The sequence below is a fragment of the Balaenoptera ricei genome, chromosome 9 (genome assembly GCF_028023285.1).
Source record: "Balaenoptera ricei isolate mBalRic1 chromosome 9, mBalRic1.hap2, whole genome shotgun sequence".
Classification (NCBI taxonomy): Eukaryota; Metazoa; Chordata; class Mammalia; order Artiodactyla; family Balaenopteridae; genus Balaenoptera; species Balaenoptera ricei.
The window spans coordinates 5779158-5796525 of NC_082647.1; the positions used below are offsets into that span (position 1 = coordinate 5779158).

Below are 17368 nucleotides of genomic sequence, written 5' to 3' on the forward strand. Positions count from 1 at the left end.
ATGCACGGGACCCTCTGCGGGCCTGGAGGGGCTGTGTGGACAGAGCAGGCAAAGGGGGGCTCGCGGGAGAGACGGGAGCCTGGGAGGAGAGGTGCGCATTTCCACTCCTGCAGAAGCTGCTCTGGGCCAGCAGCCACCTGGCGAGGGCCTCGCCCTTGCGTCTTTGCTCTGGAACCCCCGTGTGGCCCTAGGAGAAGAGCCCCGGGGCCTCCTGCACTGGCCCTGGGCTTTCCTGGGGGCTCAGTCCTACCAGGAGCCCCGCGAAGAAGACGTCCCTTGTTGGGGCCGCAGTGCTGCCCTGGGCGAGGCGTGGAATGTGAGGCCTGCCTCTCCTGCCGGCTCTGACCTTCCAGTTCTCTCCCACTGCCTGCCTTCCCGGCAGCCTGTAGGGCACAGGCTGGCACGCAGGGTGCTGCAGAGCCAACACCTCACTCTTTCCCCTGCTCAGCAGGGCTGGCTCCAGCCTGTCTCCTGAGCTGACCTTCAGGCCAGAGGGAGGGGTTTCCAGCTGCTATTTTTAATCGAGCAGGTCTCGGGCCAAGGTGGTGCTTCTGTTGGAAAGCTTAGGACTATCCCTCAGAGCCCACCCTGCATCCTTCAAGGCCCACAGGAGTTGGTACCCGGCGCCCCCCACCCCATTAGCCTGGACCACACAGACAGCCCGTCAAACTCATGTTAGAGAACTTTCATCAACGATCGGGTTTATGGATGTAGAGTTTACACACAGTTAAATTCACCCTTTTTAGTGTACAGCTCTGTGAGTTTTGAGAAACATATACAATTGTATAATCACCACCACCATCAAGACAGGGAACAATTCCATCACCCCCAAATATTCCCTCAGGCCCCTTTACAGTCAGCTTCTCCCCTGCTCCATTCTCAACCCCTGGCAGCCTATAATTTTTCCCTCCCCTATAATTTTGCTTTTTCCAGAATGTCATATAAATGAAAAAATCCAGTATGTAGCCTTTTGGGCCTGGCTTCTTTCAGTTAGCAAAACGCATCTGTGAATCACCCACGTTGTTGCACGTATCAGTGGTTCCTTCCTTGTTATTACTGAGTAGCGTTCCATGGTATGGGTGCACCAGTCTGTTTATTAATTCACCAGTTGAAGGACATTTGGATGGTTTCCATTTTCGAGCTATGAATAAAGCCGCTATAAACGTTTGCATCAGGCTTTTGTGTGAATAAGAGTTTTCATTTCTCTTATGAGTGGTATTGCCAGGTGATATGGTAAATGTATGTTTAACTTCATAGGAAACTGTCAAACTACTTCCCAAACTGGCTGCACCGTTTTGCGTTCCCACCAGCAGTGTGTGAGGGTTCCTGTTACTCCACATCCTGACTAGCACTAAGTATGGTCAGTTTTTAAAAACATTTTCAGCTAGTCTAGGAGGTTTGTAGGGGTAGCTCATTGCAGTTTTAATGTGCAGATTCCTGATGATTAATGATTTTGAGTATCTTTTAGTGTGCCTGCCATCTGTATATCCTCTTTGGTGAAGTATCTATTTAAGCTTCTGTCCACTTTTCTTTTTAATTGAATTATTTGTTCTCTTATTATGGAGTTTTGAGAGTTGTTTCTATATTCCGGATACAAGTCCTTTATCACATATGGGTTTTGCCACTATTTTTCTCCCTGTCACTTGTCTTTTTTCCTTTCTTTAACAGTATCTTTTAAAGAGCTTAAGTTTTCAATTTTGATGAATCCGATTTATTCACTTGTTCTTTTATGGACTGTGCTTTTGTTGAGCAGTTTGTTGAACAAAGGGGGTGCCGCGTAAGTCCTGCGAATATTTACTGAGGACGGTCTGCGTGCCAGGCACCGTGCATGCAGGGGGGCACGGTGATAAATAAGACTCACTACCGCTCACGCTCAGTGGAGGAGACGAGGTCTGTAAAGATGTAACTACAGCATACTGTAACTTTATAATGTCAGAAGGTGCACGATACATAAAAAGGAAGAATAAAAAACTCCAGAAACCAGTGAAGGCTTTACAAAAGAGGAACTTAGCCAGCAGTAGATGCTGAAGCTGTGCACTGAATCAGAAGATCGGTGGGGGAAAACCCGCTTCCCCAAGCACAGCATGTGGATCTCAGTTCTCACACACCGATTCTAGAAAGCCAGAGAGAAGATGACGTAGAGGCAGAGCGTGCTAACTGGGTACCACTGAGGCCGGGGGCCCGGCCCTGCGCTCGCTTCTCTTCCCTGCACCCTCTGTGGCCCCCTCCTCGTGGCGTGTGTAGTAACTGCTCTCCCGCCAGCCTTGAGCCACGATTCACAGGGATGGCGCCTTTCAGGTAAAAATGACCTGGAGAAAGGGGAGCCTGGGGCATCAAAGAGATTGATCGAGCAGGTGAGGTACTTGGAAGGGGACCTGCACATAGGGGCTGCCTTCTCCCCATCCGTGAAACAAGCTCTGAGGGTGGTGGTTATTGTAGGTCGGCCTCGGGAAGGTGAGGAATTCTAGGCTTCCCGGAAAGACGGTCCCTTTTCCAGTTCCCTCTGGTGGAGTTGTTAACCAGGGAAAGTGCAGGAATGATGCTGTGATCTTTTAGAATGTCCTGAACTCCCAGAGCTGTTCTTGTGTTGCTGTTGTTTGAGGTTCTGGGTTGTCTTTAGAAGGACGCAGCCAGGACGTGTGTTTCCATCCTGAGATGCTTGGTTCCCTTCTGTTAGCAGCTTTCTTTCCTCCCCTCTTCCTCCTCCGTGGAGAGTCTACCCATTCATCCCTGGGGGTTGGGGGGTGCTCTCAGCCCCTCTGTCCGTGAGGCGGATGAGGAGAGCTGGCAGCTCAGACCAGCCCCATAGAAACAGCACCGGTGGCAGAGGCTCGGTCTGGATGCCCGCCCTGCTGGAGGCCACTCTGGTCTCACACACACCCGCCACCCATCTCACCGGCTCCTCACACCCAGAAGGCCTGGCGGGCGGTGTCAGGTGATGTGTTGAGTCAACAGAGCCATAGGAGAGCCCTCGTTGGAGTCCCGTGGCAGCGGCCGCCGCCAGCACCCCACGGAGGGGAGGGGAGGGGAGGGGAGGGGAGGGAAGGAGAGGGGAGGGGAGGAATGCCCGCTCTGGCCGGCAGCCACCTGGCCTGCTGGGCGCCCAGCGGGAGGCCAGAGCCGGGCATCACACCCACCCACAAACCGGCTCCCCGGCTCCAGGCCTCAGCCTCCTCCGCCTGCTGGGCAGAACGAGGCTTTCCGAAGTGGTGGTTTGCAAACCGCTCCTGGGCCCATAGGCCATCGGGCCTGGTAGGGAGGTGCGTTCCAGACGCCATGGGGGCTGCACATCTGGAAATGACCGCACACACCTCGGGGAGGGGACGGGGGCTCGGAGCCCTTCCTAGATCCCCACGGCCCCTCCTCCCTCATACTGAGTCCAGCATGGAGAAGTGGGGAGGCTAAACAGCCCAGCCCAGAAGCCACCCAAAGGGGGCCCACCGAGCACGGCGGGCGGGACCGCACTCCACGAGCCGGGGGCGCCCGCAGTCCGCGCCAGGGCAGCTAACATCAAGGGTTCTGAGTGGTTCCAACACACAAATTGCAGAGAGTGTAGGAATAACTCAAGGTACAATTTCAGATTTTAAAAAGTCCGCCCTGGGAGCTTCCGAGTGGCAGGTTTCCCTGTCAGCTGGAATAATAAACAGGTGATGGGCAGTGAACAACCAGGAATTCCAAGAGGGGCTGGAGACAGAGCAGGGAAAGCCGCGGAGGGTTGGTGTCCCAGGCACAGAGAGGGGAGGCCCGGCGCAGAGCCCCTGGTCAGGCACAGAGAGGGGAGGCCCGGCTCAGAGCCCCTTTTCAGGCAGAGGCTCTGCTGACTCTTAAAGAGGCCCGGTCTTGCCCCTCCCTGTACAGAACTGTAGTCCCGTCTCAGCAGGGCCAATTCCAAGTGTACCCTCAAACCAGATCCACCGATTCACACCACAGCGAGTACCGGCAGGCTGGCTTTGCCAGGACAATTTGCCTGGACGATGCTGTGTTACAAACAGGCATCTCAGAGAGATCAAGGTCAGAAAGACTTGTCTGAACTTGCACAGAAGCTAGTCCTGACCTAAGGGCGCATCTGAGCAGCGCAGGCCACGAGGAGGGCTCCTGCCCAGAAATATTCGGGCCCCACCTTTGGCCAGTGTCAGAAAGCCTTTCCCCTGCCCCCGGGCACCTCGGCACCAGCCAGCGAGTATGAAACTCCACGGCCTCCTGCTGAGTTAGTGTCCTTCCCTTATGTGCTCTCAGGAAATGACAGTCACCACACTGACGAGGGCAGACTCTCCTCCCCCTCTCCCAAGCCCAGCATGTCTGAGTCAGGGCTGGCCACTACCCCCTTCACCCTGTGCAGCCTGTGGGCGTATTCGGGGTGGCTGGCGGGCACGGGGAGAGGAGCCTGCAGGCAGTGGGGTGGGTACCCCGAGTGCCACCCTCCCAGCTCTGAGCCCACGCACCAGCCGTGCCCCCATGGGAACGTGCGCTCTTTGCTCTCTCCTGCCCTGACACTCATGCTGGTGAATCGGAGTCTGAACCCTCTCAGAGCTCAGGGAAGGTGCCCGCCTGGGGGTCTGAAGACCCGTGTCATTGCCGTGCATGGTCCAGCTTCCGTCCTAGCCGTCGCCCATGGGCCTGACACATCACCTCCCAGGGCCTGCGTTTCCTCCACTGTAAAATGAGGTCATGAAACATTTGTCCACTAAGGTCACCCACCACCGTTTCCACCGCTCCGATTCACTTGGTGGGAGCCACCCTGACTCTGTCACATTCGGCTGAATTAATCTGTGTGGCACCAGAGGATGCCTCTTACTTTTGTGATTGCACAGAGACCATCATCAGCGGGCACTGGCGTAGCTACTTCCCTTACATTGTCGAATCCTTAGCAAGTTGTTCTTTAGAAACTGCTTTATATGGGAACCGATTGTTCTAGAATCTCTCCCTCTTACAAAGCCACTGAAGGTTGTTGTTTTTTTTTTTTTCTCATCCCTTTGTGGAGGATTGCCTTTGAGGTTCCGCATCAAAAGGCACATATGCTCTTATCTTTTGCTGTAGTGAAGTAGCTAGGGTTACATTTGGGGGCCACGAAGCAGAACTCGGGCCTCCAGAGGAGCATGAAAAGGGCACAGCTCTTCTAAAGGCCAGGCAGACACCAGAGGCTGGACCAGACTGCTGGAACTGATCCAAAGTTACCGCTGTGAATGCCCACGACATTCCCCCCACCACTGTTTCTGTTTCGTTTTCTTTTGCCGGTTTACCCATGCAAAAATCGACACGCTAGAGCCAACGACTTAATAACTAGGTCCAGAATGCTGTTGGGTATACAAAGCCCTGTAAAACTGCAGCTTTTCCTGCATTCCTTCTAGGAGAATAACAACGTTAGAAAACGTCCTAGAAGAGTTTGTTTTCTTAGAAGAAAGAATTTTTCACCTACCACGTTACCATCATGCTTTGACTGACTCCAAAATGACTTCCGTCTCCAACAGATTTTGGATAGTTTCAATTATAAAAGATTGTAAAACAGACTCTTAGAGTCTATAAGCAAAACTTGTAGCCCAAAACCTTATTCCAAATTAATATATGAATTGAGAGTAAGCTCAAGTATGGCCACAGCCAAAGCCATTGGATATAAAGTTATCCAGGCCCATTTCTGGAGAAGAGTCCAAAAACTGTACCCCTGAGAGAGGGGCCCTGGTGGAGTGGACGGGGTGGAGAGGACACCAGGAGAGCATCTTTTAGGAAATGGGTGATTCTGGAGCATTCGGAGCAAGATCTCAAAGCAGCCAGCTAGAAAGGAGCGGGGGCCCTTGGGATGAGACGTAATTCAAGGGGGTCTCTGCGTGAGACTGTCATGGGCTGCAGGAAGAGTAGTTTCCATCAGAGGCCAGGCAGGGGGCTTGGAACTCCGAAAGAAGAGAATTTGCTCTCAAAGAAGGGAGCTGTGAGAGAGAGAGGGCTGAGGCCTCATTCCACGGGCCACGAAGAATGGGAACTAGAGTTACTTTAGAAGTCTCTTATCTGTAAAATGAGGAGGTTGGATTGAATGAATGGTTCCAAACTTGTCTGGCCACCTGTATCACCTGGGGAACTTCAGAAATGCAGGTTCCCAGGCTCTACCTCAGACCCACTCAACAGAATCCTTAGGACCTGAGACTGTGTGTTCTCTGAGCTGCCCGGTGACCCTGCTCAGCCGGGTTTGAGAACTGTGGCCTGAGAGCCTCTCAGCTGACCGGGTGACTCAGACGTCCTGCCCAGCGTGTTGGGTCAGACTCCGGGGATGGAGACGGGGGACTGCCCAGACCAAGGGTCTTGAGCAAAGCCTTCCCATGGGAAACGGAGGCAGAAAGTTATCCTAAGTTCAGTGGAAAAGTTATGGGGACTCTTCAGGGATACTCTGCCCAGAGCCCCAGAGCAGACCAGCACTGGGCTGGGACAGACCCAGGCCACACACGAGCCGTGCCCGGGGTGGGCGGTCCAACTGTCCTCCTGAGCAAAGGAGAATGCCTGCTTCTGTTGGCACCCAGGGAGACCCCAGCCCACGGAGGCCGGAGAAGTCTGGTTTCCCCTCGAGTAAAGTTCAAGCCCCCGAAAGTCCAGCTGCCACCAGACATGGGTGGTTCCTTAAAATCAAGAAGGACCTAGAAATCTACCATCGAGTGTCAGACCTCAGGTCAAGCCTGTGCCCAGGATTCACCAGGGTCTCAGGTTTGGGCCCAAATTTCCTGATGATGCAGCTTCCTATTTAGACCCGGAACTCACACTGCCTTTGTATTTCCCAGGCTCCCGTAGGTTACTCTGAAAGACACCGCAGGGAGGAGCCAGGTGGAGATTTCCTTTCCTTCCAGGGTTCCCACCTCAGGTTATTCCCCACCCCCATCGCCTTGGCTGTCCTGCCCTGCTGAGTCAGTTGGCAGCTCCAGGCTAAATTTCATCCCATCAGGCATCATGCATCATTCGGCGTGCTTGGTGGACACAGCGGTGAGCCTGTGGTCTGGGCATTCACAAAGAGGCACAGGGGCGCATCCGCGGGTGCCTCCACCTGTACCGTGATGGCGTGTCTGGAGCGTTGCAGACCTTCCTCCTGGACAGGGCGTGGCTCAGGCCAGCCACTCCTTGTCCTCGCCCCATCCTCTCCGGGCCTGAGTAATGGATGCTTGGACCGAGGCTGGTGAGGCCTCAGGGTGCTTGTGACCCTAGAATGGGATCTGCTGACCAGCTCTGGGGACCTGCCTCTGCACCTTTGGTCTCACTGACGTCAGCCCTGGGTGGGAACACACTGGTGTCTGACGGACGTCAGCGGTGCACCTTTACATGAGGACCACTCTCCACAGGGCAGACCGGACCCCAGCATGTGCACACCCTGCTTGTCTTTCTTCTACTGCCTGGGGCCTTCTGTCCCTCCTAATGTCCCTCTCTGTGTCATGGTCCCTTAGCAGCAGGGGTCCTTGCCTCTCCCTGGCTGGGGCATTTTGTCTGACACACGCTGTCTGTATCACCATCCTCCCATGACCCTCGTCACCATCCCTCCAAAGTTAGGAACAATACCCACCCCCCCATCTCTGTGATGCGTAGTTAGTTGTTTTAAAAGCTGCATGTAAGCAAACCCCCATCCAGTGTAAATTGAAAATTTGTCCTTCTCACTCCGTGCTCTTGGAACAATGGTCAACGAGGACGTTTAAGATCAGGAACAAAATGAATTTTTTCTTTTTCTTTTTTTGTTTTTTCTGAGCACCCGATTTTCCCAGTGAGTTTTATTTGGGCAGACCTGGGGACGGGGAGGCCCTGGATCTAAAAGAAGGTGTTGGGCCTCTTGGTGGTGAAGCGTGGCTTGTGCTGGCAACGGAGGACCCGGTGGGGCAGTGGGAATTTGATCCTGGAGTCGTGGAACTGCTTGACTGCTGGTTGGTGGCACTTGCTGGCTGCGATCTCCTCCACCTTCATGATCTGGATCGAGTGGGCCCGGGCACGGTGCCGGGAGCCCATGTCTCGGTCTGCAGGGATCAGGAGGGGGGCACTTGGGGAACGAGTGGCCACAGCATCTGGTCCCAGCAGGTACTGGCTACCAAGTGTGTAGAACCTCCAAATTCACTTTGAGGGGCACAGCTGCAGCCCCCCAAAGGCGACAAGATCCACTTGCTGTTAGCACCTCTGTTTAAACCGCTGTTACAAGAAACAGCAGTTCTTGGGTTTAGGTGCTTGGAAAATGAATTTTTTCATTTTGGTTTTTCTTCCTTGGTATTTCAGACCCAGCCTTGTTAGTCTTGTTAGCCAAGTGCTAACATGCATGAGAAAGGCTGGTGCTGCCCAAGGAAGAGGTGGGGGGGTGGGGAGAGCACATGCAGGTGCACACCACACGGCCATCTTGTCTACCCGGTTTATTTTTACAAAACGGGGTTGGCTAGTTAGTGGTGAGACTAGGCCTGGACCTTGAGGCTCCTGAAATGCAGGCCTGTCCTCTGCATCCCTCTGCTGGCCCCTGTTGGCTCGCTTTCTTCCCGTGGCACCGCTGTTCTCCTTTCTCCCCTTCTCTCCAGACGTAGCCCACGCCAGCACAGCCTGGCCCTGTGAAGTCACCAGCTCATGGCTCCCTGGTGTCTGGAGCCGCTGGCCTGGTGTCTGGCGTGGCTGCCAGGAGTCGTTTCTGTTCACTCGCTGAGCCTATTCACGGGCCCTGGCTGCGGCCTCAGGAGACTCGGAGGCATTGTTCACTCTCAGAGGCTGAGAGCAGTGCTAACAGAGACCTCAAGGGGCAGGGGAAGGGGGGAGAGCCTTCTCGGAAGAACAAGACAGGGGGACCTGTCTGTCCTTCTCGGTTCTGTGGCCACAGCTCCGTGCTGTCTGGGCCCATGGGAAAGTTGTCTCAATCAGACGTAGACCCTTTTCATTCTCCAGAGTTGAGGCCCAGCTCTTCCGGGTGTGTCCGTGGGACGTTCCCACCCCTCCAGCCCCTTCTCCGCGCGCCCCCGGTTTTGGCCTTACAGGCGTTTCACTCTTGGCGCTCATTGAGTGCTGCTGGTGGTGTTGGTGCTGGTTTTGCTTTTGTCCCATTTCCTCCAGCCAGACTGAAAGGTGGGACTTGTCTGCTGCATCTTGACCTGGCCCATAGCAGCTGGCCAATCGGACACATGGTTCTCCTGAGAGACTGAGTTTGGGAGTTTATCCTACAGTTAGGAAATAAATTGGGACTGCAGCCTTGACTGCAGCCTCATGAAAGACTCCAACCCCAAACCATCCAACTAAGCTGCTCCCAAATTCCTGACACACTGAAACTGTGTGAATTAATAAACATTTATTGGTGTTTTAAGTCAAAAAAAAAAAAAAAAAGGCAACAAAACAAAAAGAAAGAAATTGGTCTCTTTAAAAGGAATGGGGGGACTTCCCTGGTGGTGCAGTGGTTGGGAATCCACCTGCCAATGCAGGGGACACGGGTTCAAGCCCTGGTCCGGGAAGATCCCACATGCCGCGGAGCAACTAAGCCTGTGCACCACAACTACTGAGCCTGTGTGCCACAACCACTGAAGCCGGGGCACCTAGAGCCCGTGCACCGCAATGAAGAGTAGCCCCCACTCGCCGCAACTAGAGAAAGCCCGTGTGCAGCAATGAAGACCCAACGCAGCCAAAGATAAATAAATAAATAAAAAACAATCAAACAAACAAAAAAGTAGGTTAAAAGTAATGGAGGATTGTGTCAGCATTGCCCCATTTTTCCCTTTATTGTGACACCAATATTCAAAAAAAGAAAAAAGATTTCTGTATATCATGCTTACCTGGCCCCCTTTCCTTTCATAAGACAGTTTTCCCCCCACTGGTAAAGTGGCATAAGTGTGAGCACAAGTCCCCTCTCTGGTGAAAATGTCTCTACTCTTTCCGGCTGGCACGGAAGAGAAAACATCTTTGAAGGCACCCATCCTCGCCCCGCCAACGCTGCCCCGCCTCCGCGGGGAGCCCCCCCTCTCCCTCCTGCGTCCCCTCCTGTCCTTCAGCAACACCAACGTCCCTCCAGGCACCCATGCTTCCCTCCTCTTGGCCTGTGAAACCACACTTTCTGGAAGGGTGATTCATGCACCCAAAGTGTGATTCTAAGTCTTTGTGTTCTTTCTCTGGGCGATATTCCAGTTTAATCACGGCAAAAACAGTCTAGAATTTGGATCCGGCTGTGACCTCTGCCATTCACTCACTAAAGTGAATGGATCCGTAATTTTTCTAAGCCCCGGTTTCTCCACCTGTGAAGTGGGGTCATAAACCTGCCCCCTTTCTGTCTCGGGGCGGGGTGGTGGGAGCTGCTAGGAGCAAACAGAGCAAGAGTGTGTCCCAGCGCTTTGTAACCAGTAAGATGGTATCGTAAGACTCCACCCTCTTAGAGATGTTTCAGGTTTCAGTGCAAAGAGGGGGCGAGTTTTTGGTTCTAGGAAAGTTCTTTCCCCGTACCCGAAGCTACACACGTTCCTAATCCACACAGCATGTTACCTGTCCCCTCCTCCCCCCCTCCCCCCCCACCATGGTCCAGGGTACCATCCTGTTTCCCAGCAGGAATCACCTGCGCTGGGAAGGGAGGACAGAGGAAGCAGGAGGCCAGGTGGAAAGGTGGATGCATCTCTTGAACTTGGAAAGATTTCCATGAGAGGAGCTTCTTTGAGGGGCGTGGAGTTTCATTTGGTTCCACCAGAAACAGACTGTTCTCACCACCGGCTGAAAAGTCCGGCATCTCCTCATCCTGGGCAGCTCCCCGAGGCTGTGTGTGTCTAGGGCGCGTCCTCTGCCATCCCTCTTGCCCTCTGTGGGGACTGAGTCAGGATCGTCCTGGTGCTTGTGTGGGATGAGTCCCAGGGGACACAGAAGCTGCCGTCTGGGCTTAAGGAGCCCTCTTAGGTAGCAAGCTGCTTCGTCCGTTACAGTCTCTTTAATTCGCACTTGAGAAACTAACATTCTGTCACAAGAGCTAGCCAGGAGTTCCACCAGCTCTGAAAGTCCCCCCACAATGGCCACTGGGCTTCGTCCTGAAGACTGTCCTAAGTGGGACAGCATCCTCCAGAGAGAAGGGGGAATGGGGAGAGTTGAGGGGGAGAGCCTGGGGGGAAGCAGGCCCCGTCCTCCGTCTGGCCGGAGCCGGCTGGGCGCCAGGATCAGGGTGCAGGCGCTTCCAGACCGTGTTAGCCGGCCTCTTGCCTCAACAGCAGAACGGTGGCTGAAAAAAGTGATTTTCTGAATAACAAATACATCATTCGTATGATATTATACATCATATTGAAAAGTAGCAAAGGGCCCACGATGATCCTCCTCCCTGCCGGTCGTTCCCATCACCGGATGCAGCCCGCGTTCCCAGATCCTCCCAGACACTCTGGGCGAATGCAGACAGTGGGATGCAGGTGCACAGGTTCTTCCCCGTCTGTGAAGCTCTGAATGGGCCCTTCTGTGCAGACGGCTCTGCGGTTTGCTTCCTTCCCTTACCCTCCGTCTGGGAGGTGAGAAGGACGGTGGGGCTTGCCGCGTGCCGTAGGGAAGAAGGCTGCGGGCGTGCGGTGATGTGTGTAACCTCTTCCTACCGAAGAGCATCTGTGTCTCCGGCTCTGCTTTGAGGCCCCAGGGAGGTGGATGACCCCAGACACTGGCTGGTTAGTGCTGACACAAGTACGTCCGCGGCCCGAACGCGCGGTAGCAGAACGGCTGGGGAAGAACTTGTGTTTGTAGTCGTGAGAGATGCTGCCGAAATGACCCCTCCGAGGCACTGATTTCCTCTGGCCTCGGAAAACTCCCCCGCGGGCCTGGAGCGGGGTCGCCGCCAGATGGGGACGGGTCTAGACTGAGCCCTGCGAGACAGAGTAGGGTCCGCCCTGGTGCTTCTTGCTGCTGGCTGCGGGTGCGGAGATCCCTGGGGCTGCTTGTCCTTTATGTGAAGAACTCAGGCCCCCGAGGAGCTCCGCCTGAGGGGTCCCTGCGGGTTGTCAGGATGTGGTCAGTGGCACAGGCTTTTGAGCCTAAAAGGCCCCCACCCAGTCCTGCTCTGTTTCCCCCTCTGTTCGGTCTCCAGCACAAACCCCGGAATGCAGGGAACACCCCAAAGAAAGCACAGGAAGGGCCTCTGTGTCCAGTGGCCCAGGCGAGAGTTGGGAGCAGGGACCGTGACATTTCCCGCTGGGCCGTGGCACCTGCGCGGGCTGTCACGGGAGCCAGTGAAGGCCACGCCACCACCCCTGGGGCCTGAGGCCCGTGAGGTGCCCGTCCACAAACAAAGCAGCCCGAGGGCTTCCTTCTCCCATCCAGCACAGCCCCCTGAGAGGCTCGGGCCCGCCCCAGCCTGGCCCGTGGCCTCACTCCTCCTGCTCCGTGGGTATCGCCCACAGCCTGGCCTGCCTGCCAGAGCACCTGCGTCTCCCCCTGCAGAGCTGCTGGACCACCAGATCTCCAGCTGCTCGGGGTCCCCAGTCTCCATCTTCCGCTCCTCACTCCCCCAGCCCCAATCTCCAAACGGGCCTTGCTTCTCAAGACCTTTGGGGTAAACTTTTTTCCAAAAAGTTTTGGAAACTTAGGGGCCTTTGCTCTTAGGGGCCTTTCACATCGTAAGTCTGTAGACCTTCAAAACCGTGGTGACAGCATTCTACCTCCTGCTTTCATCTGGAGCTCCTCCCAGGTCAGCCTGGGGCCTGGGCGGCAGGGATCCCCACTTGGCGTGGTTCCGTGGGATAAGGGGTCCCTGGAAAATGGCACTCCTCCTTTACCTGGTTACTCTCCCAATGCTTCTGCCTGGGAAATATGGGAGAGAAGATTCCAACTGAGCTTGAGCCTTGGCCCTGCCCCCTTCTCTTTCTCTGCCTGTTGTGGGCCGGCATTGACCAAGCACCTGCCCCTCACCCAGGACAGCTCTGGGCTGATGATGCATATGGGGGCGGGGGGGAGGGGTGGGTAGCGGGGAGAGAATTCCATACTTTACATTTGGTTTGGTGTGAAACAGCTCGTTGTTCACTGGTAGCGCTCAGTACAGACAAAATGTGCTGAGTTCAGGGGTGGGAGGCTCATAGGGCCGCAGAGTCAGCAGGAGGGAGATGGGATGAGTTAGGCGGCCGCTCTGGGTGGTGAGGATGGAAGCAGAAGAGCGAACATGTGTGCACAGCGATGGCATGAGAGGAGTCTGGACGTGGCACAGAGCAGCACAGAGAAAGAGCCCCAGGCTCGCGGCTCGTAGGCTGACCAGTCTTTGTCAAGGTCAGAAGGAGCGAGGTCTACTGATGTCTTTGCTTTGGCTTGCATGATTAAATATTTTTAAATAACCAATCTAAAATAAAAATTTTATTCAGTTACGTATAAATGTGAGAGATCAGACTCAAATCCAGAGTCTGATCTTAGAAAACAAATCAATATCAGGCAACATTATTGTATTCATTTCCTAGAGCTGCCGTAACAAAGTACCACAAACCTGGGTGGCATTAAATGACAGAAGTTTTTTCTCTCACGGTTCCAGAGGCTGGAAGTCTGAAACCAAGGTGTCAGAAGGGCCACGCTCTCTCTGAGACTCTGGATAGAATCCCTCCTTGCCTCTTCTAGCTTCTTTTTGCCTTCTTCCAGTTTTGTTGAGAAATAATTGATACGCATCTCTGTATACGTTTAAGGCATACAGCATGATACTTTGATTTGCGTGTATTGTGAAATGATGATCACAGTGGGTCGGCTAACATCCCTCATCTCTATAGAAACAGTAAAAAGAAAAGAAAAAGGAAAAGAACTTTTCTCCTTGTGACGAGAGCTCAGGATTTACTTTCTTAACAACTGTCCTGTATATCATACAGCAGTGTTGACTACAGTCGTCATTTTGTACCTGACATCCCTGATACTTATTTATCTTATAACTGGAAATTTGTACCTTTTGATTACCTTCCTCCACTCTTCTAGCTTCTGATGGTCGCCAGCAGCGCTTGGTCTTCCTTGACTCATAGAGGCGTCACTCTGACCTCTGCCTCTGTCATCACATGACCTTCTCCTCTGTGTGTGTGTGTGTGTGTGTGTCTTCTCCTCTTACAAGGACACTACACATAGGGTTAAGAGCCCAAACTACTCCAGTATAATCTCAGCTTGATTCCATCCGCAAAGACCTTATTTCCAAATAAGGTCACATTCATAGGTACCGGAGGTTAAGACTTTAACATATCTCTCTGGGGGTGGGGGAACACCATTCAGCTCGTAACAATGATCTTATGGTGCAGTCAGCTAGGTGTGAGTGAGATAGGCCCCCGGGATTGTACCAACCCTGTCGAAGTGGACGGCCTCTCACTCTGGCAGATTCCTGTCCCCAGCCTCCTCGCAGGTCCTTGGTCACCGCTCCCCACCCGCTTCCTCCTGGCTCCTAGCCATCTAAGTCTTCACTCTGCAAGGCCCCTTCCTTCCCGAAGCCGCCCCCAGCGTTCATCTTCATGGTGATTCTCACTACTGCACACTCACAGTGACCATCTTCACGTGGCACATTTTCACAATAACAGCGTGTCCCGTCTGGTCCTCGGTGTATGTTGTCAGGTGACTTCTGCAGCCCTGACCTTTGTCTCTGCTGAATACTTCATGAACTTCCTTACGTCTCATCTCGAGTAATATGGGTTCCACTCCGCATGCTCTTGGCACCATGCTTTGTAGGGGAGGAGGGGAGATCCAATGGTCTTGGACTCAGTGGCGGAAAATAGCATCCGAAGTGTGTGTGTAAGAAGTCTTTCACCCCGACAGCTTCTGAACTGTTGGAGCGGCCCCTTCACGGCAAGGGGACTCTGCCCACGACTCAAGTCGGATGACGAGGGGATTTCTGGGCACAGCTGATTCTAAGGGATTAGAAGTCATTGTCTACTAGCTTGTCCCCAGTATTCAGAATTTAATCTTTTATATTCCTGCCATTTGAGATTTTTGGCCCTTGTAGATGGAAGCCCCTTTCCCTGTGTCAGCCAGATTTCTAACGGCCCTGTGTGGTTTCCTCCTCAACTTCAGGCCTCTCTTCCTCTCCATCAACACCCACCCAAGTGGCCAAGCAGCACACGTTTCCTCTCGAATCCTATAAGCATGAGCCTGAACGACTGGAAAATCGCATCTATGCCTCCTCTTCCCCTCCGGACACAGGCCAGAGATTCTGCCCGTCCTCCTTCCAGAGTTCAGCCAGGCCTCCGTCAGCATCGCCAACACACCATTCTCCCTCCAAATCTGTAAGTCTGGGCCTTCTCCTGGGGGCCGGGCCGCCAGGTATGGGAGGGAGGGCAGAGTCTGTATACAGCTGAAGCTAAAGCTGTGCACTCCTGACTGACATTTTTGGTACATTTTATCATGAATCACAAACTGAGCAAAAAATGACGAGGGCACAGTAGACAAATGGAAACCAAACGAATGGTAACATCTGGAACCTGATCAGAAAAAGCTTTCTGCTCTCTTAGCTTCTTTTTAAAAATCAGTCATTAAAAGCTTTCTTTGAATTTATCTTGATTGGGATACTAAAGTAAAAAGTCATAGGCAAAGCCAAAAAATTGGTTTTTATAGAAATTTTATTCTAGATTTTAAAGATTTAAAGTCTGACGTCATTTGACTTGGGAAGCATTCTTGGAAAGGTGAACCTTTCAAAGCAGAGTGGGATGGTGAAACAGGTGTCTTTGCATCCTTCGGAGGATTGGGACTCGTGGGTATGGATGGAAGAAGCTGGCTTAGCACCAGCGCTTAAACACTCTACATTTCAACACCGTGGGCCCTACGTGTGGGGACCACCATCACTGCCTCCTAGTTCACGTTGGCTACCACAGACACTCAGTATCATTCCTGTGCCCAGCAAGGATACGAGGACCGTATCGCTAGAGTCTATCCATATGGATGTAACTATTTTATTCAGCTGTGGTATTAGTTTCCTGCAGCTGCTGTAACAAAGGGGCACAAACTGGGGGGATTAAAACAACAGGAGGCTATTGTCTCACGGTTCTGGAGGCTGGAAGGCTGCAATCAAGGTTTCGGCAGGACCACGTTCCCTCTGCAATCTCTGAGGGGGAGGAGGATATTCCCTGGCCTCTCCCAGCTTCCGGTAGCCCCAGGATTTTCTTGGATTGTGGCAGCGTCACTCCAGTCTCCACCTCCATCTTCACATGGCTGTCTTCCCTCTGTCTCTGTTTGTGTCCAGCTTTAAACTCTTATGAGAACACCAGTCGTATTGGATGAGGCCCCAACCTAACTCAGTACGACCACTTCTTGATAACCTCTGCAAAGACCTGATTTCCAAATAAGGTCGCATTCACAGGTATCAGTGGTCAGGAGCTCAGCGTAGCTTTTTGGGGGACACCATCCAACCATAAGAGTTGCTACCTTTGGGAAGAAAGAAGATGTGTTCGTCATGCAGAGAACCTACTATGACTCTTCTCCTTGTTCGTCTGATGATTATTTTATTAGATGTAAGCTTAGCAGAGTATTGTTTTAAGTGCTGAGGAATAAAATGCAAGGTGTTGTCTCCGCCCTCTAGGGCTTAACAGTCTCACTGGGAACAGAATAGCACTCAGATAAAACAGTTAAATAAAAGCGGAAAGTAGGTTGGGTGGGGATCAGGAGTGAAACATAGTCCACACTGCAGGGGATGGGAAAGGGAAAATACTGTTGTCTGATAAGGGCAAGGAAGCCTTGGGTGATTGTAGGGTCTAAATAAGGGGAGAGGGGAGGGGAGGGCCTCCTGGAAAAGAAAATTAGCCATGGCTTGGGGTGGGAAGGAGTGTGACGTGTAGCAGGGGGTAGGAGCTGGGGGCGGGGGGCTGTCTCTGGGAGGTGGGCATCTGGCAGAGATTGGGGACAAAAGGACCGCTCACTAGAGACGTGGAGAGATGCAGGTCTTGGCCGCTTCGAGCTAAGGGCCCAGGAGGAAGGTCATCCGTGTTCTTGGGTATGAATGAGAAAAGATCTAGAGGTTTCTGTTCTCCCAGGCATTTAGCCAAGAGACTTGGTCATAGAGATAACAGAACAAATATATCCAAAAAAGGAATGATGCGGCAACCCAAAGATTATCAAAAAGCAGGAAGCCACTACTCCCCTCGGGCTGGAGGGACGTGTTGGGAGCCCATCAGGTGGGAGGTGGAACCAGTGTCTGCCTGGCAGGAGCTGGAACCGCAGAGGAGAAGCGGCCACTGGCCAGAGACGCCATGCGAGGCAGAGGGGTAGAAGGTCTGGCGTCTCCACTGCTTCCTGCCTTCCACCCTGTGCCAAACCTGCCGAGAGGCCAGTGGGCCAGGAGGTCTGGGACAGAAACCCTGGGGGAGGAGGGAGGAGACCGGAGGAGGGAGCCAAGAGGGAAGCGACCGGCCGAGAGGTCTCAAGTCTCAAAATGTTGGCTTCTTCTCATGGACCAGGGATAACTGACAGGGTAGCCCCGTGTAAGAAGAGACACTTCATGGAAGAGGAG

At 53.3% G+C, this 17368-nt stretch overlaps 1 protein-coding gene and 1 non-coding gene across 7 annotated transcripts in view; one reads left to right on the top strand and one right to left on the bottom strand.

The window, feature by feature from the left end:
* PRKAG2 (protein kinase AMP-activated non-catalytic subunit gamma 2) overlaps positions 1-17368 on the top strand; it is a 284802-nt gene that overhangs the window by 160094 nt on the left and 107340 nt on the right. For 5 of the 6 annotated variants that reach the window (XM_059932996.1, XM_059932994.1, XM_059932997.1 and 2 more), the window contains one exon: positions 14941-15152. The exons of the other annotated variant lie outside the window; for it this stretch is intronic. In XM_059932996.1, the coding sequence (XP_059788979.1) occupies positions 14941-15152 (212 nt within the window). The remainder of the gene's footprint in view (positions 1-14940; positions 15153-17368) is intronic. 6 annotated transcript variants of the gene reach the window in all.
* Positions 8049-8181, bottom strand: LOC132372252 (small nucleolar RNA SNORA68). The gene has a single exon (XR_009505123.1). It is a non-coding gene; the product is annotated as a small nucleolar RNA SNORA68 (small nucleolar RNA).